The 26,230-nt window shown below is 48.7% G+C and overlaps 2 protein-coding genes, 1 non-coding gene and 1 pseudogene across 6 annotated transcripts in view; all 4 read right to left on the bottom strand.

Annotated features, from left to right (window-relative positions):
• Positions 1-3,297: 3,297 nt before the first annotated feature.
• Positions 3,298-14,516, bottom strand: SLC35B1 (solute carrier family 35 member B1). 2 transcript variants are annotated; one of them, XM_088828988.1, is made up of 10 exons: positions 14,281-14,516; positions 13,428-13,531; positions 12,724-12,854; positions 12,403-12,433; positions 11,663-11,820; positions 9,772-9,898; positions 8,898-9,004; positions 8,588-8,741; positions 6,068-7,923; positions 3,298-3,733 (listed from the first exon to the last, which is right to left on the bottom strand). In XM_088828988.1, exons 1-9 carry the CDS (start codon positions 14,481-14,483, stop codon positions 7,871-7,873), a joined length of 1,068 nt encoding a protein of 355 aa, XP_088685114.1. In that variant the 5' UTR covers positions 14,484-14,516; the 3' UTR covers positions 3,298-3,733; positions 6,068-7,870. The 2 variants fall into 2 exon arrangements, with proteins under 2 accessions (XP_088685114.1, XP_055263573.1); XM_055407598.2 differs by having other exon boundaries at positions 7,229-7,923.
• LOC148774718 (large ribosomal subunit protein uL16-like) lies at positions 9,905-11,277 on the bottom strand (annotated as a pseudogene).
• LOC129544817 (small nucleolar RNA SNORA70) lies at positions 11,178-11,312 on the bottom strand. Its single transcript, XR_008683564.1, has one exon. It is a non-coding gene; the product is annotated as a small nucleolar RNA SNORA70 (small nucleolar RNA).
• A 2,250-nt stretch (positions 14,517-16,766) lies between the features above and the next one.
• FAM117A (family with sequence similarity 117 member A) overlaps positions 16,767-26,230 on the bottom strand; it is a 44,202-nt gene continuing 34,738 nt past the window's right edge. For 2 of the 3 annotated variants that reach the window (XM_055407595.2, XM_055407597.2), the window contains exons 4-8: positions 24,195-24,305; positions 23,674-23,808; positions 22,345-22,546; positions 21,023-21,173; positions 16,767-18,017 (exon numbers count right to left, since the gene is read on the bottom strand). In XM_055407595.2, coding sequence (XP_055263570.1) covers positions 17,717-18,017; positions 21,023-21,173; positions 22,345-22,546; positions 23,674-23,808; positions 24,195-24,305 — 900 coding nt within the window. In that variant the 3' untranslated portion in view covers positions 16,767-17,716. Of the gene's footprint in view, positions 18,018-21,022; positions 21,174-22,344; positions 22,547-23,673; positions 23,809-24,194; positions 24,306-24,548; positions 26,211-26,230 lie in introns of those variants that run through there. The other variant, XM_088828987.1, reaches the window with a different exon arrangement.

Genomic DNA, 26,230 nt, shown 5'->3' with positions numbered 1-26,230 from the left:
GTGCCTCTGCCCCTTCTGGCTACTCTGGGCCAGGGACCAGCCTGAGAGCTTGGAATCTGGGCTGAGTCAGCACTGCCTGTGGGAGAAATTGCTTCCTGGAAGGTCTTGCTTCAAAGCTTCTGACTGGCCAAGCTCTGGTAGGGTGCAAAAGGCACACTGGAGGCTGGATAGATCTTTGGCTTTCAAGATACTTCTCACCAGAGAGAGAAACACGGGGCCAAAACTTCCATAATCCAGCTTAAAGAGTGACTCCAACGTACTGCAGGCTGCCCCTTCACCTCCATGATTCAGAAAATTACAGTTTCTTAGGTCCCAGAAGGAAATGGCAACCCACTCCAGTGTTCTTGCCTGGAGAATCCCAGGGACGGGGGGGCCTGATGGGCTGCCGTCTGTGGGGTCACACAGAGTCGGACACGACTGAAGTGACTTAGCAGCAGTAGGTCCCAGAAGAGATTTCAGGGCCGAGATGGAAGTTCTGATTCCTGATTGATCTAGTTACTTCTCCTGTAAATCAGACAAAATATACTTTCTGAGCCTCAGATTTCTGTTTTCTGAAGATATGTCTTTATTCACTGGGGCAGCAAGAATGCTCCCTTGCGTGGGCACAGGCAGCATCCTCTCTCGATAAAAAGGACAGCATACCATTAGCAGAATCAGCAGACTGCTCCAGGGGTCAAGCTTCCTCTCTGTCTCTGGAGGCTGCAATGGGGAGTCGAAGCCATCCTCACCCTTCTCTCTAAGTTGGGAGTTTTGATCCCCCAATGTAGGATGAGAGGTCATTTTGATGATCTCACTTTGGACAAGTGAGAAGAGAAAGTGTTTTACTTTGACCCCCACAACTGCTTGCTATGCAGTGGGCACTCTAGCGGGCAGGCAGTGGGTGGCAGCAGCTGCCAGACACCTTCCCCCGAGGATGGATCAGTTTGTGCCAAAAACCTCTATAAGCTCTTTCTGATCTCTGTGCCAGTGACTACAGGTCCTGGAAGGAAGCCAGGAGTCTACCCTGAGCCCTGCATTCTTCTCCTCCCCCTCATCCGCCAAGAATGGGGAAAGATGGCTTGGGAGCTCACTGAGAAAGGAGCTGATGGTTCTCAGACATATTTTCCAGCTATCACACCTGCTAACATGGGAACTCACACTCATGAGCATACACACACTCAGCAATAAATTGTTTCAGGTTTTCTTGTTCCATCTGTCCCATGCCTAAAGCAGTGGGACTAAGAATTTCCATCAACAAACTTATTCCTAGTTTGTCTGCTTCTTCTTCCCTTCTTTCTCCCAAAATTTCCAATAGATATTTATTGATGTTTGACTGGCACCTACCCTGTGTCAGTTACTATGTGTTAGGGGATAAAGACACAAGGACACAGTCTTGGGGGAGAAAATTCATATAAATACTAACCAGATGTAAGAGAGTGATACAACGTTGCAATAAGGGAGGTGGCAAACTGGTGGCCAAAGGCCAAATCTGACTTGTAGGCACATTTGGTTTAGCAGGCAAAGAATTTTAAAAACTGTCAGAGTTCACATAAAAATCAATATTGCTGTCTTTTTTTTTGAAATAACCAAACTGGCTACAATCCAGAGGAGGTGAAAAGCCACTGTCCCTTGTAGGCGGGATGTACTCTCAGTGCTCTCATAGGCCACATATCCACCCACCATGTCTGCCCACCTCATCCGCTTCCCTGTTGAGTTAAACTTGTTCTTTTCATTCATCCATGTTCATCCACATGATTGGGCAGAATTTGAGACCCTTAAAATGAAAGTCATCAGAGGACCCAAAGCAGTTATCCCTCAAGCTAAGTCTGAGTACGTTGTTGATTTGGTTGCTTGTGTGTCGTTTTTCCCCTGCTCCCATCATGAGATGTACAAGGCAAATGCTCCAGTCAGCTACCTCCTCCAAGTGTCTCCAGCCCACAGCAGAGTGCCTTGTACAGGACTGGTCTCAATGCACACTTGTGAAATGTGTTGAATGAATGGAGTTGCTAGAAGCATCAAGTGGAAAAGGGAATCCCAACAGAGGGAACTGTGAGTACAAAGGCATGACAGCGAATGCTGTAGTGGGAAGCTGCAAACAGTTCATGGTGAATGGGGGTGGGGTGGGGGTGGGGTGGCAGAAGTGTGAGGAGTGTAGGATCAGGTAGGGTGGAAGCAGCAGGAGATGAAGCAGGGAAAAGACTCCAGTGGGATCCCCAAGGGCTTTTTACAGTGTATTAGGAAGTTAATCATGGAATCTTGGAAGTGATTTAAGGAGTGAAGTGACAGGATCAGATTCTTGTTTCACAGAGATAACTCTGGCAGGGTGGTGAGGTGGGGAGAAGTGGGAAGCTCCAGAGGGAAGACAGAAGCCACAGAAACTTCAATAGTCCCCTGTCTGAGTCCCTAGAAATGCCACTGAGGATCTATTTTAAGAAAATGGTGCCCCCTGCTGACCAAGTCTGGGATTGCATCTCGCCCTGGCCAAAAGGGAAATTACAAAATGTTTGGCTCTGAGCAAAAGTACCTGGAAGCCCTGTGCACAGAATTGCAAGTGTTGATGCATCTGAGAGTGTCTTCTTTTCTAGGAAAAGAGGGGCCCATGAGAACAAGTGACAGTGACTAATGCCACAGGCTGTGTTTCCAGATAGACACAGAACACCAGCTAAATCTGACTTTCAGATAAATAAGACAAAATTGTTTGGTATAAATATGTCTCAGATATTGAGTGGGACATACTTATACCAAGAAGGCATGTGCTGTTTATCTGAAATTGAAATTTAGCCGAGCATCTTCTATTTTTATTTGCTAAACCTCACAACTCTAGTGTGTTGGAGGGGCCTAGAGAAAGCTAGATGTGAAACTGGCTATGTTACTCTTCCTGGGTTTCTCTGCAAACTCGATCCCACCCCTCCATCTAAACAGAGCTGGAGATGATGCTTTCTCATATTCTGCAGTGGTGCCCAGTTATACAGTAACTCTAGTTGGGAAATCAGTTTTCATTAAATGAGAGCATGATTACAGTGGACCCCTATGAGAATGAGAGAGATGTGGGCCCTTTTTACAGCAAAATCAACCTACTCGCTTGACATATGTGTGACCACTTGTCTTACACATACATATTTACATTAAAATTTCAGAGAGTTCTCAGCCTTCCTGAAAGAGTGACACGTTCTCTCTAGGGCTACAGTATGAATGTGGCAATTTCAGGGTCCCAAGTAGGAGGAAATGGTGTCTAGTCAGTTCCTAAGCTTAAACATGATGCTTCTACTAGCTCTGGCCACCCACACACCATGACAAAACACACAAGTGGGCAGGAAGTAATATTCTGTCCCTCCTCTTGAAGAATGTCTTGAACCTCTTTCCCTCTTCCACTTCTCCCCAGAAATAGCAGGGAGTCAGCTATACCTGGACAGAAAACCACCAGCCCTCATGAACTTGCTCCTCAGGTGGAAGGCACTGGATGAAACCACTCCTCATTCCAAGAGTCTCTTTGTTCTTCTTTCTAGCTTTCTTGCCGCGGCAGGCATAGCCCTGTAGTTCCCAGTCTGAGGACTGTGCCTGTTGGAATCCAGCTCTCACCAGTAGGGGGAAATTCTTCAAGAATCAATTCTAAGCTTCCTGAGCTGGGTGATGGAAGCCATTGCCCGAACATCCTGGGAGCAGCAGACCTTGGAGCTGAAGTGCCAGGTCTGTCTCCGTCCCACAGCCCTTGTGGAAAGCCTTCTGGCCCCCATGGCCTGCTCTCTTCCTGGCCCTGCAGAAGGAAGGCAGAAGTGGCTCAGGTTGGGAGGATGTTGTTTTTAGACTCTCAGAATGTTCTAGATGATGTCAAACCTCATTGCAGGTTGCTTCCACCTTTGTCAGCATGCTTCTGTGACATTCAGCTTCAGTAGACCACATTATGGAATATAAGCCCCAAACAGACCAGGGTGTTTCAAGACAACAATCATAATGATGCACCTACAATGTATTGCTGTAGGATGTTTTATGTTGAACATTTTCTGAAATTAATCAATTTTTCTTATTACCTATACAGTGGTATGACTTCCAATTATCATTTCTGGAAGAAGCATTCTTTATTCTGAGGTGGATACTCTTCCTAAAATTTTTGGACTTAAAATGTCCTTCTGTAAACCATATGACATTAAAAATTTTTTTTGAAAGTCCTTATTTGAAAAAATAAAAAGCCAGTATACCTATTATCAACATCTGCTCCCAAATTATTTGAAAATCCTATTGGATCAGGAAATCCAAAAAGCTGGGAACCACTGATATAGCTCATTGACCTCTGACATGTGCTAAGTGGAGGTTCACTTGGGCCCTGTCCTCCCATGGAGTCATGTGACCTTCAGCTGATGCACTTCAGTGGATTTGGGGCTCTCTATTCTGGATATGGGGAGACTTGTTTCTGGCTTAAGCTCTCCCCAGGAGTGTTGTAAGGATAAAATGTCATGAACTAAAGAGCTTTGGGAAAGGAGGAGTTCAATAAATATGAGATTGCTGTTCCTAAAGACAGCTGGTGTGTTTTCAGTGGGAAGGGCTGAATGATCCCGCAGAGACCCAGGACAATTTATCTGCCAGGACATCTGGGGAGAGTGACCAGTACCACTTATAAAATGTGCAAACTGTTCCACTGCCAAGTGGGACCAGACAGAAGAAGCAATGGGTCTCCTGAGGAGGTTGGCTTCTGCCCTTGCGAGGGCACAGGTCCAAGATGCAACCATAACTAGGGGAAACTTGAGTTCTCCTTAATCTCCCTGGGACACACCCAGGGACCCACTGCAAGTTGCCCCCTTCCCTAACTTGTTTTTCCATTTTCAAAAGATGCAAATGCCTGCTTAGTCCTCTTCATAAGGGTTTACAGGGCTGAGGAAACACATCACCTAATGCTAAAGAACCCACTTTAGAGATCATCCACACTACCCCTTTAAGTCATTTGAAAAACAACTTACAATTTTTCTCCCTTATGATGATTAATTCCAGAATAGCTTTCCCTATGGTTTTTACCCCCAAATCACATTTGCGTCACTCCCCTTGCCCTAGACTAAGAGGTGTACAGGAAATGGAAAAACCACTCTGCCATGAGTCTGAGTACAAACAGCTAAAGAGGCAAGCCTGATAGGTGGACCAAAATAGAATACACCCTAAATGAAAAAGAGTGCTTGGGAAAATGTGTGTGCTGGTTCCCTTCTACACAGAGCTGAGAATTAACTGCAGATGAAAGTCCTTTGATGTTTAGAAACCTGAAGCATCAGGCCGCCCAGGGTTAGCGATCAACAATCCTTCTGTTTGAACTTGCCTGGTATTTCACGTTTATCAGTACCATAATAACCTAGCAGAGTGTTACTGATCGAGAGTCTGACTTGGCACTCTCAGTTCCTGTGATCCTGTAGGTGAGTACACCACCCCGAACAAGCTGGCAGCTTACACATTTTAAAATATCTTCCAGTTGAGCTGAAACGATGCCTCACTGCAGAGCCACTCACCTGCTCCTGTGCTCTCACTTGAACTGATTAGAAGCAGGAGCATGGGGGGAAAAGACAGTTAGGGAGTTTGATATGGTTGTATACACAGCACCGTATTTAAAATGGATAAACAACAAAGACCTATTATATAGAACATGAAACTCTACTAATGTTATTGTACAGCTCATGGAATTCTGCTAACAGCCCGGATAGGACGGGGGTTTGGGGGAAACTGGATACATGTTGTGTTTGAGTGGCTATACCCCAATACAAAATTAAAAGTTTGTAAGACAAAAAGAAGCAGGAGCATGGGGAGAAGCCAGGCAGTTTAAAACCCTATTTCCCACTTGGCAGTAGAGCCAAAGCTCCCTTTTCACTCCCTTTCATCTTCCCACACTCTCTCCAGCTCAAGCCTCACCTTGTCCAGACACCTTTCTTCGTTGTTAGCTCTGCATTTCTGAGATGCAATGATTTATCTACCCGACTCCCTGTTAGACCCTAGAGGGTAAGTACTGATCCTAGTCAACTTTGAACTCCCAGCATGCCCACAGGATGTGGCATACAGAAGGATTAGAACAGGCAAAGAACTGAATGAACAGTCCAGAACTGGGCTCCTGACTCACCGAGGATAGGACAGCCTTGCTCCAGTATCGGGTGAGAGCCATGCTGAGCTGTTGGAAATCCTTCTTGCTCTTGGTGACTAGTATGAGGTGTGCCTGAGACCCCTGCTTGGGTAAGGCAGGGGGCAGAGGTGGAGGGGACTGGCCTGATAACTGGGAAAATGTCTCTTGTTAAAACGCCAGGCCCAGGGACTTCCCTGGTGGTTCAGTGGCTAAGACTCCATGCTCCCAGTGCAGAGGGCCTGGGTTTGATTCCTGGTCAGGGAACTAGATCCCACATGCTACAACTAAGAGTCTACATGCTGCAACTAAAGATCCTGTATGCCACTGCTAAGATCCAGCACAGCCAAATAAACAAAAATAATTATTTTTAAAAAACCCAAAACAAAAAAACACCAGGCCCAGGTAAGGACTGCTAAATAGGCCCCTGGCCCTGGTAACATGCTCTCACTGCCTAACTAATCCACAGAAGAGAGTTTGGAAGAACTATCAGTCCAGTAGGTAAGGAGCTAATTGATGCAACTTTCAGAATGGGAAACACAGAGAAAAGAAAGGGGTGGAGAAAAGAAGGAAGTTCAGCCAGATGCATTTAAAACCTCTCTTCTCAAGGAGGAGTTCAAAATGTGAGAGGGGGCCTTTCAGGGCAGAGCTGCAGTGACACCCAGGGCCCCAAGAGAGTGAGACGAGTGCAAGTGAGCCAGGCTTGAAAGGCTGGGTGCAGGGGGTGGGAAGGCAGCAGCGCAGGAAGGAGGCTGGGCGCCCATCTGGAGAGCCAAGGGGCTGGGGCTGCTGAACAGATGGAGTGAAAGTTGCAGCTGGTGGAAATGCACTTTCATGTGTAAAGTTTGGTCCACGGAGGATAGCGATTTCCAACTCCAAAGGCAGCAGTGGGCAGGTGGCTCTGCTCCATGCTCCGCCTTCTCCCCCCACTGCCACCCAGAAAACTCAACAGCGGCTCTATGCCAGGACTCAGCCACTGTACCTTCCGCCAGCATCCCTTTCAACAGGCAGGAGCTGGCATGGGAATACCAGGGCACCGCCAGGATGGCAGAGGCCTGCAAGGCTTTAGCAGCTGAAGGGGACAAGAGAGGATTAATCCAGCCTCCCCGGGAGGGGACCGAGAGGACTGAGAACAGACACGGAGGTACAGGGAGGGAATCAGACCTTCCAAAGCTGTTCACGACATGCACACTGGGTCTCCGCTCTCGTTTTGGTTGAGCTTTGGTTGAAGGGGAGGAAATGAAGAAATGTCAAAACGCAGCAGACTCTGAGGCTCTGGGCTCATTTTACCTCAACCTCAAGAGGAGTTTCTTGAGGAGAGAATATATCTGTAATTTTTAAGAAATATTTGCCCACCAGAGCTTTAAGAGATAAAGTGCTTTTTACATTCTCTAGCTCTCACTGACAGCTACCTGTTCTAGCATATTTAGACCTTCACCTGTGGGAATAGAGGCCATAAGCGCAACAGTTCTTGGGGGAACCGGCCCCCCAGCCAGGTTAACCACACCCACGTGGGAGCAGCTTGGGTCATGAACACCAAGCTCTGCCTCTTCTCTTTCTTTTTTTGTGTGAGGCTGTGCTCCTGGTCATCAAGAACAGAAATGGCCAACTGTGTCTTGTTAAAATCCAAATTGTTTTTTAGAATATGTGATTTTGCTTCTTTAAAAAACAACAACAACAACAAAAACAAAAAATACCCAGACTGAAACCTAGTCCTTTATCTCTATTGTGTCCGTTTTCCCAAGAGATGTGACCGTTGGAGAAAATAACTTAAATATTCTTGGAGTGGAGGTAGTCTCTCTCTTCCTAGTGGGATGTCTTCTTGGCTCCCTTCCCAAACTTGGCATCAAGACCAAGACCTATGGAAAGAGAAAACACGGGCTTAACTTTATGGGGAGAAATGAAGTCTACAAATTATATGGGGGTGGGAAGTGGGGTGTGCCTTGGTCTCCAAAATTGGAGCTTTAAATAAAACTATAATTTTCAAACATCAGTTTTATCAAACCTCCTCAGAGAAAAGAGGTTAGTATCAAATGAAAAAAATCACCAAGACACTGATAAATTACATGTGTATATAAAATACAGCAGGGATTTTCCTGGCAGTCCAGTGGTTAAGACTCCTTGCTTCCACTACAGGGGGCACTGGTTCGACCCCTGGTGGGGGAGCTAAGATCCTGTGTGCTTCATGGTGCAGCCAAAAAAAAAAAAACAGCAAGACTGAATGAAATTTAGGAGTCAAATTTCTAGTTCTCTCAGCTCATCCATAGCGGTGCCAATTAGTAGGGAATAAGTATAATAATTTTACCCTGCTCAGCGTCTGGGGAACAAAAAATCATTGGAAAGAAATCGTTCAAATGAAATGTTCCTTAAGAAGGCTGGATTACAGGTAATGCTTCCTCTTCTTTTTATAAAAAGTCTGCTCTAAAATAACACATTTCAAAAATATACAAGTAAGTATTAAGGGAAAAAAAAAATAAAGTCCCTTTGTATGGCCCAGAGCTGCATGCTCTGGATTTAACTTACCCAAGAATACCAGGACGGTGCCCACCCACTGCATGGGGCTGATGGGGTTGGCGAAGAGGATCACAGAGGCCAAAATGGTGAAGAACTTTCGAGTTGTGGTGATGATGGAGCAGGTTAGGGGACCAAAATACACAACTGTCATGAAGATGAAGCTCTAGAGAAAGACAGAAAGACAAAGTCAGGCTGGCTCCTGGGTATCTACCAAGGAAAGACTGTAACAGGACATCACAGCTGATCTTGCCACCCTCTTCTCCCAGGCAGGCCAGTCTCTTCTTGGGGAAGCCAAGTCATCACCCATCAAGGCACTCACCTGGCCCAAGGCACTAGTCAGGCCAAAGAGAAGGATGTTATAGATGATGGTAGGGTACCTTTCGGCAAAGCTCAAGAACTCCCAGAGCTCCCCGGTGAACAGGATTCCTAGAAAAAAACATTCAAAGATGAATGGTGCATCCTGTGTGCCCATTCTCACGCATACACCTGCAGAGGCCTGTGAAAGCACTCTGAAGTGGGGGAGGGCAAGGGAAAATGTATGGCGTGAGTTTGTACTGTCCCATCAAGCATCTCCTATTTTTCTGAATAGAGAAACTGACTAAAGACTCTTCTGGGAAATACTTAGAAGTTAATGAGCTACTTCTGTCAAAGTGATGGAAAGAATCAAACCTCAGATGCTGTGAAGATACTGATCCAGACATCCCTAGCTCAAGGCAGCCCCAAGCACTGGTCGATTCCAGGCATCAGCAGCCTCCTCTGTTAACCCTAGCATGTTGTATGAAAAACACTCCCTGTGTGTGCCCAGATTTGAAAAAAAAGTTAGAAAGCACTGATTTAAAAGCAAACACATCCATGTTTGAACAATCTTCAGTATTCACCACAGACCAATGTCTCATCTACCTCAGAGAAGGGTGAGTTCGCAGGGCACCTCTGCATTTTACTACTGTGCGTCTTCCCATGATACCTGACACAGATCTATTCCTGATTGTGCCAGTATAAGCAGCAAGCAGAGCTGACTGGTGCAAGTTTCTCTAAGGCGGCTTCTCAAGGGCTTGGACAATAAGGCATCTGAGAACTGAGGCTGACCTTCGGCCTGGGCAAAGAACACAACTGGCACCAGGGCTAGAGATTACGTGGATGAGGCAGTCTGCCCTCCGCTGACACACGGAAAGAACAGCAGAGCCACGCCTCACCAGCTCCCAGCAGCAACGTCGACCAAAGGTTGATGTTCAGCATCATGTGGTTGGAGCCTGTTTGGTAGTGAGCTCGCATGTGGTCCTGGGAAACACCGGTCAGTCCATCCAGGGTTAGAGACAAGAGCTGGGAAAGAAAGAGTACAGCCTGCAATGAGAAGGCCACTGGGGCCCTCCCTAACTCAGGACACAGACCTCGCACTTTTCTGAACTCCCTCAGAAAGCTGCTGCCTTAAGACAGAGTCCTCAGAACAAAACGCTGCCATTTGCCCACAAGCAGAGGATGACAAGAAACCACGTGCACTCCCTCCTGCCCCCAGCAGCAGGACAGGTGATCTGAGCCACACAGATGTAGTGTAATCAGAGCAGGGCAGGAAGCCTAACATTTCTCAACGCAATGCCGTGAAGCCCGGCATGCAGGGGCCTAGAATAGGCCGTGGTGAGCTACACATATTCTTCCACTAAAGGTGGAGACAGGAAATCTAATCCCAGCATGTTAGCCTCCTGGCTTGGGAGTCCAGTGCTCCAGAGACTGGATTCTGTGGTCACACTGCTGGATTAGAATCCAGGGCAATATTGGACACAATTTGTTCAGTCGTGTCCAATTACTTGGGACCCCATGAACTGTAGCCCGCCAGGCTCCTCTGTCCATGGGATTTCCAGGCAAGAATACTGGAGTGGGTTGCCATTTCCTACTCCAGGGGATCTTTCCAACCCAGGGATTGAACCTGTGTCTGTTAGGTCTAACCTGCAATGGCAGGCAGGTTCTTTACCCCTAGCGCCACCTGGGAAGCCCATGTTAGCCACTAACTCTGCCAATTAACAGCCATATGGCCATGGGAAAACGATTTAACTTTTGCCTTATTTTCTTCATCTGTAAAATAGAGATTAATACTATCTAAGTTATAAAGTATAGTAAAAAGTAACTAGTTTTCATGTAGAACACTTGGAACAGTACCTAATACCTAGTAAGTAATAGCTACTATAGTATTATTTTTTGACAGGAAAGTAGGATTTATCGGTGGGCAGGAGGGAGGGGACAGCATCCTCATGAGTGCAGGACCCGCCATTTGTCCAGAGGACCACGATTAGGGATGTATTTGACCCTACAGAAATCTGGGATGAGCCGCTTTTCCGCCACCATGGTTTCAAATTCATCTGTGTGAAACTTAGTAAATCCCTACTTCCTGGCGATGTGGATCCTCTGGTGGCCAGGAACTTGAACTTGGCCCTGTGGAGGGCCTCAATCATATGCCCTTTGTTCTGCAGCTTGGTGTGAATAGACATTATAACTTGGCCAAAGTGGACTCTGGCAACTGCGCCCTGGGCTTTCCAAAGGCACCACGCATACCTGTCTGAAGCCTACACTGGGGACAGCATGCCAGTCATGAATGTCCACTGGCCAGAGTTATCTCCAAGGTCCCTTAGGGCAATCTGTACAGAAAACAGGCTGCATACGCTACCAAAGAGGCTGCTGTTTGCAGCCACTGCACACTGGGCCCCCATGGGGAAAAGAACACGGTTGGCTTAACTGGCTATCTAGTATTATTTTTAACTCTGGCTTCCAGGTTTCTTGGAAAGCCACCGTGAGAGACACACTACTCCTTTCCTCTTTACTCTCAGGTCTCAGGGACCTCACAGCAGCATTTAGACACGGGCCTCAGAGTTATCTCTTCTCCAGAAGAGCTGACCTGTTGTGAAATATTCTAGGCTTCCCACTACAGCCTCAGCAGAGCCAAGGACCCTGCAGCAAGAGACAAAAACCAGAAACGGGGAGCAAGAAACACCACTTATCTCTCTCAAAACATAACTGGCCTTCTGTATGCGCAGGGGGAGGGTATTCCTGTTAAGATCACTGGAACAGGCTTCCTTTCCCAACAGGATTACATACCAGGAGCAGCTCTCCATGGCCAACTGTGTGTTCTTCTATCCCGACTACTTTTTTGGGTTTGTACATGAAAAGGGCCACTCCAGCCACAATTAGCAACACACACAGGTACTTGGCCATTGGGTACTTCTTCTTCAAGAGGGTCACTCCAAGGAGCATGACTACAGGGAAGAAACAGGGTGGAAAATTCAGGCACCCATAGGCATTGTTGAGACCAATAATCTCCTAGCAGCCAAAGACTCATGGGGAAAAAAGAATGTCTGAGAAGGAGAGCTGACAGAGGACAAAAAGAGGAGAGTGCAACACTAGCACCTACGTAGAGATGACTGTGAGACAAGATTGAATGAAGGATATAAAGCGGAGAAAGGAAGCGAACAAAGGCTCCAGGAAGGAACCTGGCAAAGGTGGGACCGTGGGGAAGAGTGAGAAACTGAGAATAAGGAGACTGATGATCAAATGGGATTTAGGGTATCTAATGACAATGCAGGCCACCAAAACGACTGACCATGTAAGGCAGATGAGGTCAGCTTCTAACTCACAGTGAGGATTAGCAGCTAATGAACACCCAACACCACAGGAAGTGATACAGATGGCAGGATGGGCAGGAGGAAGGGATGCAGGGAAGTCCCTGTAGATAGCAATGGTAAGATGACAAAGCTCAGAGGAATAGAGCCCTAGCAGGGGAGGATCAAGCTCACTACAGGAAGATTGAGGATGGACCACAGCGACCATCTTCTGCTTACCTGGGATCGGCTTGCAGGATTTACCAAGGACCTGAAATTAAATTGAGCAAAAATAATTTCTGAGTGTCTTTGACATGCCAGGTACTGAACTAGGTGCTACATAAGATGAATAAGTTAGCGTAGGGCCTGCTCCAGAGACTGTAGCCTCAGAAAATGGCTCTATCGCGGCCCACCCACCATCATTAAATGTCAGATCTGTGGTTCTTCACACTCTTAATTTCCCAGACACATTCTCCTTTTATTTAAGTCACAGACCTGAGGGAAGAATCTTTCATCCTTCTGAACTTCTGAGCCAACCCTCACCCCACCCTGAGGTTTCACCTGAGTTGGGTAGTTGACAAACTGTAGTGCTGAGTTGCTGGAGACCATAGCACCCAGATAGGAGACAGAACATGCAGCATAGAGCCAGCTCCGAGTACGATCCACTCTGGCAGTGTCAAAAAACTGGATCACTGGGAGAAGATAAAAGAAACACACAAGAGAAAGTTGGTGGGCCTAGGATGGACCACTGAGCAAAAGTCAAAGCCACATGAAAGGAATTTATCTGTCAAATAAGATGAGAAGTACTTAGACAGAACTATTTCTGTCCTCTTAGATAGGGAAATCTCTGAAGATTCTCCAACTCTCCAATCCCATCTAAAGCTAACACAAGACCTCATGCAGGGCAGCGGTGGGAGGTGCGGGGTGGATGTTCATTCAGATCAAGAGACTAGTCAGCCCTGCTGCTAGCCCCCAGGGAACAAAGAGAGATGACACAAAAAGGAAAACCAAAAAGACAAAGAAAAAAGTTTTAAATATTCTCATGGGGATCCGGAATACAGATCCATTCTCTGCACATTTCTGATTGAGAAATTGATTTAGTTTAAGGAAACAGAATTCCACCTTTTTCCAAAGCCACTCATTTTATAAGTCTAATAGAGAGGCTGTTGTTAGCACTGAAGGGGCTGAGGGTCTTGAGAGTTAGACCTAATGCCTAGGATACAAAGGGAAGGGGACACACAATAGATTATTATCTAAGTACTCACAGATCTTGGCAAACACAGCATTGACCACACATTGGATGAAGACCAAAGTTAAGGCAAAAGTGAAGGTCTCCTGCTTGGCTCCCTCCCCATACTTTCCTCTTGTTCTAAGAATAAAATGCATGAGAAAGAGACGAATTAATATACTTCCCTCAGGGTCCTCTAGTAGTCCTGAGCCACTGAACGCTTTGAAATTGTTTTGCTTCTCTAGACTCAGGGAAAGTTTGGTAAGGATCACCGGGCACATTTACAACAGGAGCCAATTTTATTGGAGCTAGAAACTATATACTCCAGGCTGCTAATCAGTGAACAGAATGAAACAAACTCTGTGTGTGTGTACACACATATCTGTACGGGATGGTGCTGAAGGAAACGTGAAAAATTGTGTGTGTGTGTGTGTGTACACAAATCCGTACAGGATGGAACTGAATGAAACGTGAAAAACTGGTGAAACGACGTACACCGGGGCAGGGCCAAGGGCGAAGTAATCAGCAACCTGCAAGAATACAGGAGTTTCAAGGATAGCCCAGAACAGGTCATGGAAACCTAAGTCTGTAAAACCCAGTCCTTTAGAACCAACAGGAAAAACATCAATTAAGGGAAGAAAAATAACCATCTCCCGAGAATCTAGGAACCAACTTTCGCGTTTTGTGTAACCCTTGGGAGGTTTAGCAGCAAAGGGGTCAGGATGCTGGGAGAGCAGAAGGGGCCAAAGGGAACACTGGGGCTAGGGGCGGGAGGACCGCGAACCTGAACCTGACCACAGGCTGGGGAGACAAGGCAGGATCGAGCGGGCGGGGAGCGGGTGGTGGTACAGTGGCGGGAGTCTGCGTTCCCACCCTGGGGATCCGCTCACATCTTTTCCTGCAGGATCCCATAGTAGAAATAGCAGACAAAGACGCCGAGGAAACAGAGCGGCAGACGCAGCCGGTCGGGCACCAGGGAGCTGCTAGCGGCCATGAGACGCCCGGAGGACCCAACCGGAGACCCGCTCACAGCCGGCAGCGGCGGCGGTGACAAGTCCAGCCGGACATCGCCGACCGGCGACAGGGGCCTCATAGGAGCTGCATGAGACCGCCGCTGAGAAGGGCCCCGGCAGCCGCCGCCGGAACTGCCAGCTCAGGACCAGCGAGGGGAAAACTCCTCAAAACCCAGAACCCGCTTCTAAGGAAAGGAGACCCACCCTGGGGCCTTGGCCTCGTCCCTGATGGCCGGGAGAGCCAGCTGAATCGAGGGCAACGCCTCGCCCTCGAGACTTTCCGATCAGGCAACTCCGAGGACAACTGCGACCCGGAGCGCGACGGGATGGCCTAGGCGATAGGCGGACGTGGAATGATGACGTATAAGGATGTGGAGGTAACCAATTGGCTACGCTGTGCAAAGACAAACAGGTGGGTGGGAGGGAGGAGTACGCCGGCCGAGCAAATCGAATACCATTTTCCAGGTCGGCTGTCAGGCTTCTGCTGGGTCCTAACTCCCGCAGTCTGTCAATGTAACCGTAGCGCCCCCTAGCGGGGCCCCAGAGTCCCCCGACTCTACCCTTTTTACCAGAAGAGCGTTCAAGGCCTGTCTTTGGGGAGCCATCCTCCTCCTAGAGCACATCACAAGGCTCCCAAGGGCGGCAGGGCTCTTGTCTCAGCTCTGTCACTTAAAGGCAGGGTAACCTGTGCGTGTCACCTGAATGCCGAGCTACAGTTTTTCTAATCTATATAATATATATGGTCCATAGGAATTAGTAATAGCCACTTTGTCACCTCCTGACTGTTGAGAATCAAATGAGCTGAGCTTGGTGAAAGTGTTTTATAAACTGTAAAAGTGTGCTGTGCAAGTTTAAGGTATTTATTAGTCATGACTCGTTCTCAACTCTGATCTTATTTCCTCACATCTGGAGATGGAAATAGAAGCTTGCTGAAGTGGATTTTCTTCAGGGTCTTATAACTCACCAACAAGGGAGCAAACCCTCCTGCATTAATGAACTCCTTATTGGGTCCCCACCTGATGACACCAGGAGCTAAGGCCGGACTAGCCCCAGGGCTTGCCACTACCAGCCTCAAGCCCCACAGTAGTCACTGGACTCTGGGCTGCTCTCTGCGTAGAGGCTCCTTCTCCCCTTCCAGCAGCCTACTCCTCTGGCACAGCCTCAGGCAAAGGAAGGAAACTCGGGGCAGCACCACACCCATCCCTCTGGGCCTGACTCACTAAGACTTTGGGGGTAGGCCAAACGTCTTTCAGGGGAGGGGCAAGAAGTAGAAGTAGGGTCTGTCCCCAACTGTCTCCTTTATATTCATTGGGGAGGGGGACCTGCACACTTTTGCTCTCTTGCCCAGTGGCTTCCTCTACTGAATTAGCTAATGATTCCAGGGCACCGATCTAGGGTTCCAGTCCCAGCTCTGCCTTTTTCCCAGCTGGGACTTCAAACAATTCATTTGACCTCTGAGTCAAGTTTCCTCAGTTGAAATTAATGGAAATATAACAACTGGGAGAGTACTGTGGTCAGAAGAATGGGCACTGGAATCAAATGATCTGGTTAACAATCCTAGCCTCCCGTTTGTCCTTCCCTCATTAGTACAGTGGGATTTATCCCATCAGATAGATGGTTTATGATATTTCAATGACCTCTTAGGTAAAGCATTTTACAGTGCATCTGTTGCTTACCTAGCTAATTCATGGCAGTTGGGATAGCCTGGTTTGTTTTGAGGTTTTCTGAGATAGATGCAATTATAGTTATTATGACTGCCCTTAAGGTAGTCAACTTTTATCCATACAATGGGGATAAAGTCTTTTGTGAAAATGCTTTGTAAGTTGCAAATCACTAACAGAATGGTGGGTTGGTTATTCTCATCTCCCCCACAAAGCTCTTACAGGTGGGGCACTATAAAGCTGATAGGCTGCAAAAGGACCAGAACAGTTTCTTCTACCATCTGTGTTGTGGGCACTCACTCATGTGCAAAGAACACTCAGAAGGAGCTAAAGCTTCCCTAAAACTGCCCAGAGATTCAGTCTGAATGCCATTCCCTTGTCTTGTAAATTGCCAAACCGTTTCCCCTTGGTCACCCTCATTTCCCAGGTAAAATCCACTCTCCATTAGGGTGTTTTTCCAGATTCACCCAAGAAAGGATGACTTCCCCCACTAACTCCTTCACCCCCCCTCCATCCACCGCACTCTTCATTCAGGACATCCCTTCTCTGGCTGCACTGTTTATGTGTCCATGTAGAGAAGGCAAGCCTGCTGTCCTGAGGACCCATCCACCCAACATTATGTGTTAAGTAAACACTCTTCTTGAAGACAAGGATGAAGTGATTAATGATACCCTCAATCTCCATCCTGCTCCCTCACACCCAAAATATTTAACAGAAACTCAAGCTGCTGGGAATACTTGTTTATTTGGTCTATTAACACCAAGATCTGCAAAAAAAAAACCTTCTAAACACAGGATAATAAAACTTGAACATTAACATTCTTCTTCAATTTTGTGTAAGCTCTGCAGTACGGAAAATATACAAACTTCAAACAGTTGCAAAAATAGTGTCTTTGGGAGAAAATAGAGTTTCTACATCGATACAAGAAAAATAGGCATTTTCCTAATCCAACCCAGTCCTGGGGCAGGTGGAGAGTGGAGAGTCGCCACTTGCCACCCAGAGGAATGCCAGCTCTCCCTCTCCCCCACGACCCACCTGGGGCTGGGCAGGCTGGGCTGCTACTTAAGACAATCTTAGGGTGAAAGCGAGATGAAAATGCCACTTGGGAAAACGCCTGGTTCCCCCTCTGCCAGCAGCTGGACTGGTCAAGTGTCATGGCCCTTTCAGGCTGCTTTGGTCAGCTCCTCCAGTGAGAGGGTGGCTTGCGGATGGGACTGAGAGGATGGGGTATCTGCTTGGGTCTCCTTATCTATGTCTGAAGGAGAGGGAGGGAAATCTGTGGTGTCGCCTCTCCTTCAACCATGGAGAGCTCATTCCATGATAAAGACAAGGGTCCCGTATACAGCCCTTTGAACTCATACCCAGGAGTGGGAGACCTAAGACCTTCTGGGTGAGTTTTCCACCAAGTGAGAGAGGTGGCAAGAACACACGTGTGACTTGTGAGCTGCCCAGCTATTAGTGGACAAAGCAGGTCCCCTCACATGTGAAGGGGCCAGTGTTCATCAGAAAGAGGACCCAGGGCTTTGACACAGTAAATGAAAGTGCTCAAAGGCCGAGAGGGAAGGGCTCCTTCATCCCCCACCTCAGGGGAGCTAGGGAGGGTCCTGCCACCAAGGCACTGGTCTCCATGGTCAAGTGGAGGTGAAGCTCCCTCAGACCACCAGGGAGCTCTGGAAAAGCACAGGCTCTTCTGATGGTGGGGTGCGCTGCCACGGCTCAAAGGGCAGTGAGGAGGCCTTGGAGGCCTCTGGATCCTTCCGAGGCGGTGGCCTGGAGCTGGCAGGGGGAAGGGGGGACCCCGGGCTTGAGGGGCAGTTACGGAAGATGAAGCCCATGCTGGGGAACAGAGGCTTCATCAAGCTGACGGGGCAGAAGGCCGAGCCGGTTGGGTTGAAATGGACTTTGTTCTTGTCAGGACAGGAAGTCAGGAAGGCCAGGTCAGGACCTGGGGACCTGGAGGATGGAGACAGAAACACAAACACAAATAGCCAGTGAGCAGGGATGAGAAGTGTCACAGTGTCGGGGGAGCTGGGCCTCTGTTCCAGCAGGGTGGTAGCTTGACCAAAAAACTACTGAGCAACAACCAGTGTTTAGGCCCCTCAGCTCTCCATGTTTTAGAAACAGGGCTAAACAACCGGAAATCTACTTTAGCTAAAAACAGAAGGGATTAAAGCTAGACAGGAAGGAGAACTTCCTGACTGTGATTCTAGAAGAAGAGACTGAGAGACCTTTTGAGAGATTTTTATCAGTAAACAGTGTTTTGGGGGCGGACCTCTTTCAGCTCTGCCTGAAAGCAGTGCTCCTAGCAAAGTGACTTTCTTAGACTTTTTACAGCCTAAAGCTGAGATTCTCAGCCTCCCCATTATTGGCATTTGGAGCTGGATAACTCTTGCCTGTGGGGAACTATCCTGTGCAGCGTCGGATATTTAACAGCACCCCTGGCCTCTACCCACTGTATGCCACTGGCATACAACCACCCCATGTTGTGACAACCAAAAATGCCTCTTGACATCGCCAAATGTCCCCTCAGAGGAAAGCTACCCCTCACTGAAATCTCCTGGCCTCAAGAATCTAATTTTTGAGCAGATTGAAAAGATTTAAAAGGTATGATTTTCAAAAGCCCTTGCTGAAAGGAAAGGACAGCAGCTAGACCTTATCAGGAGATCTAGGTTCTAACTTAACCATGTGCTCTTGGCCTAACCTGCCTCACCTAACGTGGAAAGAATTCCCTACTCTGCTGATCACGTAGGGGAAATGGAAGGATTAAAACAGGTCAGGTCAGAGAGTTCTAGAGTAAGGAATCTGTATGATTAAAAAAAAGAAAGAATGTCCGGCCACGCTTCAAGGGTGAAGAGCCCCAAGAAGCTGCTGGCTGTGAGGATTCCAGGCAGGAACACAAACAGGTGGGAAGAAAGTCACGCTCTGTGCCAGGGCTTCCCATCACCTCACTTTTTCTTGATGTGTAACATATACACACAGAAAAATGCACTCAGCGCACAGCTTGATAAACTGATTACCATCTGAATTGTAGCACCATTTAATTTTAATTCTAACCATTTCAAACCCAGGAAGAAGAGCAAGGCATGTGGGGGAGGACAGATGTTGGCCCAGAGTGGGAGGTGGGAGGAAAGGTGGCAGGAAGTGAGGGTCCATGTGCGGGGTGTGTTTGGAAGCCTGGGGTCCCAGAGAACTCCACAGTGGCAAGGTGTCCCCTGACTGAGAAGGACTTACAAGAATTCCACTTTAGGAAGATGTAGGGGATGGGCAGGAGAGGGCATGCTCTCGATGTAAGCAGGCACACAGGAGGAGGGTGAGCGAGGGAAGACCAAGTAATGCTCGAAGGACATGACAACCAGCATGACCCTGAACAGCTTGATTCCCTCCCTGGGAAATCCAGGCCATCTTACCAGCTAGGCAGCCAGGAAGAGGAAAATATGAAAGATGAACGACTAAACAGAACTTCCCAGCAGGAAAGTTCATACAATGAAGAGACACCAATGAGTTGAGAAGTTCTGTCGCAGGATATCTTAGAAAGTAACTGATGGCTCACCACCTCGCTTAAAAGAGTTAAGATAGGGGCAGGAAGCTGGATGAGATGGCTTTAACCCTCTTCTGGCCTTCAGTTCAGTTCAGTTCAGTCACTCAGTCGTGTCCGACTCTTTGCAACCCCATGAATCACAGCACGCCAGGCCTCCCTGTCCATCACCAACTCCCGGAGTTCACTCAAACTCATGTCCATCAAGTCGGTGATGCCATCCAGCCATCTCATTCTCTGTCGTCCCCTTTTCCTCCTGCCCCCAATCCCTCCTAGCCTACAAAAGAATAAAGTCAAGCAGCAGCCTAATTGTCACAAGCAATTCCAGGCTGTAATTACTCAACTATACCATGCACTGGGGAAGGAGACAGGGTCCAGAGTCTGCTTCAGCTACAGGATCTGGCCTTTTCCCTCTCACCCACCCCAGAGGACCGAGGATTCTAGGAGAAATGGCAACAGTGATGATGTGAGCAAAGCCCCAGTGCCCATGGTTTTCCCCGTAACTCCCCCTGGGTTATGTATGTACCTCCTGCTACTACCAAGGGTCATCCTGTCCCTTATCTGGGATACCAGATAGAGCCATCAAGCCCCCAAGCCCTGCCCTAGCTAAATCTCCACTCACACACCATAACTGAACTTCCTGACTTCTGTTGAAACCATAGCTTCCACTGTGAAATGGCCCCAAGGAACATTACAGTGGTAGCAGGAATGTGATGAGCTCTCTTCCCAGCTCCTGCTAAGCGGGGCCATGAGCATTTGGAAAGCTTTGGCTCTGGATTCTCTCTGCTAATGGGAGGGAACAGTAGTAAAGAAATCAATTTAAGAATGACTTCTGAATTGTCCAGGCTGGTTTGGGAATATTCCATAGTCCTTACTTGCAAGGACTGGAAATTTCTGCCAGGAAGTTCATGACACTTGAACCACTGCAGCTGCAGGGTGAAGATTTGACTCAGAAGCAGTACGAAAGCTGTTTCGGCTCCCCCGGCCGTGCTGGTGGGCATGAGGCACTTCTAAGTTCTGCCTGAAGAGAATTACTAATATGTTCCCTCTCTCTCTCATTATGGTCTAACAAATTCTCACACCTTCCCTGGAGATGGAAAAAAAATAGAAGAAACAAAGGGTTTAAGTTTCAGATCTCTTTCCTTTCCAGCTTCTGCTGCGCCTGTGGCTGGCATGTGGGCAGAGAGCAGGTTTCTATGGAGATCATGATAAGCAAAGATTTAGGTGCTCAGAGGAGGTAATGTCAACAAGTTTGATCATGGAAAAACTGCAGTACTGATTGTCTATGGCTGACAGTGTCTCTTGACAAGAAGGAGTCCGAGCCTGAAGAGGAGCCTATCTGGTGGGACACGACAGGACTCAGGCAACATCTCTGTCCCTCCCTCGCACGCCCAGACCCCCACCAACTGGCTGAGGTACTCACGTGGCCTCTTCAAACACCCGTACTCTCTCACAGCCTTCTGGGGGCTCCCGTTTGAAGACATAGCTGTGATTGGGCCGAGGGGAGGCGGCAAAAGCAAGGACTGGAGATGGGCTGCCATCTTCAAGGAAGGTGGGGTGGCCTGGAGAGGAAGCTGCACACAGAGTAAGGCTGAGTGGAGTGGCACCAGAGGAAGTCTCAGCTTTCCCAGGCTCGGGCTTGGTGTGAAGGGGCGGGACTGGGAGAAATGGCACCGTGGGTGGCAGTGATTATGGTCATCCCGGTTGTTTGTCTACGCTCTACCTTAAAACATCTTCGAGGGAGCTTACAAAATTATAGCTTCTGTTATACAGGGTAAAAAAATACAGTTGAACTGAGAGAAAAGTCTGGTCTAATACCAATTCCATATGCCCCGGAGGTAGACTGCAATTGGAACTCCAAGTCTCAGATTGAAAAGAATCCTAAACGTCTGTGTCTCTGCCTTCTTCCAAGACTGCACCACCCTGCCTGCCAACATACCACAGCTTCTTCCTTTCCACGGTCTTGAAAATCTATCCCTTCTTCCAGGAAGAGCTCTTCTACTGAGTCAGACAAGCAATCTTTACTCACCCCACTTGTGGGATAAGATTCCTCTCGTTTTCCACACAGCAAATGTACTTTGCTGAGGTTTCAAATATTGACTTTATCTGTGTTTATCCCACATTTATTATTCTATGCTCTGTTCACCGCTGTATTGTCAGATCATGCCTTTGACCGGCCTACCTGATGGGGCTGCTATGAGGATCAAGTCAGGTGATGCAGGCAACAGTGCCTGCATGTGAGAATGTTAGGATCATTCATACAGGAAACAGGGACTCGTGTCTTGTCCTCTCAGTGATGCGGTCATGGAGGAAGCACAGGGTGGAGATTTGGAGTGAGAAAGCTTGGGTTTTGATCTGGGTCAGACTGTGTGACCCTGGGCAAGAGTCATTCTTTTATTTATAGCACTCTCACCTGCCCTGAGATGTGTGCCTGGTTATGGGTACAGTGAACACTTGACGGGCTCATGGGTTCTCCACTATGGCCGGACCTCAGCCAAAAAATGGAGGTGGGAGGGATTGCTTCTCTGGATTACAAGTGAGGATTAAATAAAACTGTACGTGCAGAAGCTTCATATAAATTATAAATCAGAATCTATATCAAGGATCAATATAACATACAGAATGAAGATATTCTAGTTGGTTAGTGAGTAAAAGTGCCCGGCTAGAAGTTGACGAGTTGGGAAAGGGCACAGAGGTGACCCCATACTCGACATGGGCCGTGCGGCCTTGGCCTCCGCAGCTTACCTTTGTCGTTGGGGACGGACACCAGCTCCTCAGCTGCACCCCGGTGTTCCTCACGGCTGGTCTGGCCAGAAGGCTGGGGGGATGCCAGGGGCATGGAGGGAGAGCTGGCAAGGTTTCCAGGCTCCAGGAGGAGGAGGGGGTGATCACAGCTGCCGCTCTGGGAGGGAGCTGGGGCGCGGTGCCCGTCAGGGATTTCAAGGATCTGCCGAGGAATAGTGGGGATGGGGACTCGCGGGCCTGTCCCCTCAGGCCATCAGGGCTGCAGGGACCCTCAGGATCCTCCCCCCCGCCACTGTCCTTGCCCTCTATTCACGACACGGTGACACCATTTCTTCACTTCCCTGACTTTCCCAACCACCCCGATCAGAGCGCTTTGTTCTTGTCCCTCATGGACAGCATGTCGTGACCACAAATTTTACGGTTTCATCCACGTGTCACTCCCACTAGGCTATATGCCTCACGAGGGCAGGGGCCTCCTGTGTGTCAGGCTCTGGAAACACAAAGGTGAACACACATGGGGGCACGAAAAGGAGCAAGCCAGCAGGACACTGTAAGGCCACTGCAGTAAAAATGTGCAGGTCAGTACCATGTATTAAATACACACTCCCTTTTTTAACATTCAATGGTACTTGTAGCAACAGCTCACCAGTCTGTATGCGTGTATAAAATCCTACATATATGCACATTAAAAATCAACCAGCAAGTAAATCATAAACTGAGGAGTGTGCCCATTAGAATTATATTAATACTGCCCAACTGGCATTCCCCAATTGTCCTGTGTCAGTATAAAAATGTGCCTGAGACTGCAGAAAAGGGAGCAAATAATCCATCTGGGAGTGGACGGGGGGAGAAGGCTGCACAAAGGCAGCTGGGCATGAAGGATGAACCCGTGTGACCAGGTAGCGATGGAGGAAAGGGAAGCGGTAACTCAGGCACCGAGGCTGCGTGAATGGAGGCACAGCTGGGTGGTGGTGATGGTGACAGTGACGAGTGTGCCAGGAGCACTGAGCTGGTGCTTTGCTGAAGAGTGATGCCTAGTCCGCTCCTCCAGCCAGGGGCCCTCCTCTCTGCCAACCCCTACTCCTTCTCTTCCTACTGACTGCCCCAAAGCCTTCCCAGCTTCACCCAGCCAGCTCTGCTGTTCTTGTGGTCAAGTCCACTTGAGTCTAATAAACTCCATTTGGGTTCCTCCCATGGGGTGCTGTTGGCACACTGCTCTGTGGACAGGTGCACAGCCTGTGCACCCCAGACAGCACGAGTCCCACCTCCCTGTGTCCAGACTCAGCAAGCTGCGACTGTCTGTGCACCCAGGGTGTGGCCCCCACTCACCCGCAGCAGCTCCTCTTCACCCTGGTCCTTCACAAACACCTCCTCCAGCTCTTGGTTGAGCCCTTCCAGGCTCCGGTGCAGGCAGGGGCTGAGTCTCAGGACAGGGGACCCTGCGGGGAAGCTGGGAGGGGATGCCTGAGGAGGAGGCAGATGAGGCCATCACTGAACCCCACCAGGCCCCATCCAGGTATCAGTTCTGACCAGCGGGCAACAGTCTTGTCTACACAGCAGAACCAAGTGGGTAAAGGAGTTTGGGGACAGTTACCAATTCAGTGGGGCTTTCGCTACAAGGCAGAGGTGCAGCGTGTGCTTTTAGAGTCTGCACCGCGGCCTCAAGTGTTCAGGGGGTGGGGATGGAGGACAGACATGCAGCATGTGCCCTTTCCAATGTTGCATCAGAACTTCCCTTGCACTCACGCGCTGCCACAGGCCCTGCAGTGAGGAAGGGCTCTGAGGACCTGTCTGCGCCAGGGGGCCCACCACGGAGGATGGGCAGGGAGAGGGCTGGGGGACAGACGTACCCTCAGTGCTCCCCGCACAGCATGGTCCCCTGGGAGTGGGGAGCCCCGCTCCTTCTCTTTCCCATTGCGGCTCAGCTTTGTCCTCTGCAGCTGTTGCTTCAACTTGGTAATCTGGCGGCCGGTAGAGAGGAGAGGACAGGCAGGTGAAGCAAAGCAAAGGTGCACTGGGTCCTCCCTCCCAGGTGTGCGTGCAAAGTCGCTTCAGGAGTGTCTTGACTGTGTACGAGCCCATGCACTATGGCCCGCCAGGCTCCTCAGTCCATGGGATTCTCCAGGCAAGAATACTGGAGTGGGTTGCCATGCCCTCCTCCAGGGGATCTTCCCAACCCAGGGATCAAACCCCGCATCGCTTACATTTCCTGCATTGGCGGGCAGGTGCTTTACCACTAGCGACACCTGGGAAGCCCCTCTCTCAGACGTGGCTCCTGCCAAAAGCTCAGGATACATAAAATACATAGAAAAAGACGGAAGTTAATCTTCCATCTCAAAATACTTCAGTGGTGTTCAAATCTGTGATGATATGCTCACCGGGCAAGCTAGACACCATATTGACCAGATTATTGGATGTTTTGAATTACCATGTATTATTCCACAGGTGGCTCAGGTTTGAAAAAATGAAAAATATACAACACTCAAACCATTTTTGTCTTTCACAGATTCCAAAGGCATGGAAAACTACTCTATTAATAAAAATGGGAAATGATGTTTTTACATTCACTCCTCAAAGTATATTCACAGCTATTTCAAAAGCCCTGGGACCAGGAAGGATAGAAGGATTTTCCCCTATTTTATTATGATTATTATTTTGGGGGCAGGGGCTGTGGTGAGTCTTCATTGCTGCTCGAGGGCTTTCTCTCATTGTGGCCCCTGAGCCGGGGCTACTCTTTGTTGCGGCGTGTGGGCTTCTCGTTGCAGAGGTTCCTCTCGCTGTGGAGATGGGCTCTAGACACATGGGCTTCAGTAGCTACAGTTCTCAGGCTCGAGAGCGCTGGCTCAGTATGGCACATGGGCCGAGTTGCTCTGTAGGCATTTGGGATCTTCCTGGATCAGGGATGGAACCAGTGTCCCTTGCATTGCAAGGAGGATTCTTAACCACTGGACCACCAGGGAAGCTCCCCCTGCCCCCATTTTAAAGTAGACTGTGCTGAGCAAGGAGCAGCCTTTCCAGAAGGAATATCAGCTTTTGTCCCAACTTCACATCCGGTAACAATTATGGAGCATCATCAACAACTTTGACTGTTATCCCAGTCACTTTGTAATTCTGGATCTACTGATCCTTAATGTAAATATTCTGATAATTACAAATTTCAAATACTTTGTATTTCCCACTAGCCTTAAATACTTCATATTCTCCTACTGGGAGAATATGAAGGACAGGGAAACCTGGCGTGCTGCAGTCCGTGGGGTGGCAAAGAGTCAGACATGACTGAGCGACTGAACACAATTCTCCTTCTGTTCTTGCAGCCAAGAGGGCAGAAGCTACTGCCCTGTAAACGGTGACCCCTGGCAAGCTGGTCCTCCTGGGTTGGGAGCCTTGGAATTCAGTCTATGGCTTTTTCTCTCCTCACCCTCCAATCCCAAGGGCGCTCATGAGAGGGAGGGAGGGCCAGGAAGGAGTGTTTGGGAACATATCACTATTTTCACTATTTTTCGCTGCTTTTAAAAATAAGGCTGGATGGGTGGTTAAGCAGTGAGGTTGGAGGCCTCCAATTCCCAGAAAACTCGTCCTCTGTCTCTCTCTGGTCTCTGAACTGCTTGTCTGGATGCAACCTCAAAGTGCAGTAAGAACAATGGCCACCCCCACCCTGAGCTTGGCTGGTGGAGGGCAGCAGTAGGTTTGGGCCAAGCCTCTGCCTACAGGAGGGCCTGGGCTCATAAATCCAGGCCACCAGGAGGCTGGGAGGCAGCTACGAAGATGCCATCTCATCAGGAAAAGGCCAGATCAAGGCGGGTGAGACTGAAAACGCAGGTCCACTTTGGAGCAGATGGTGCTGGGGGAGACGAGGCAGCTACCCTGGCCGGGGCCTCAAAGCGGG

This window comes from Moschus berezovskii, chromosome 20 (genome assembly GCF_049115385.1).
Source record: "Moschus berezovskii isolate FMDL1 chromosome 20, NW_MosBer_1.0, whole genome shotgun sequence".
Taxonomy (NCBI): Eukaryota; Metazoa; Chordata; class Mammalia; order Artiodactyla; family Moschidae; genus Moschus; species Moschus berezovskii.
This window is presented reverse-complemented; position numbering and strand designations above follow the sequence as displayed.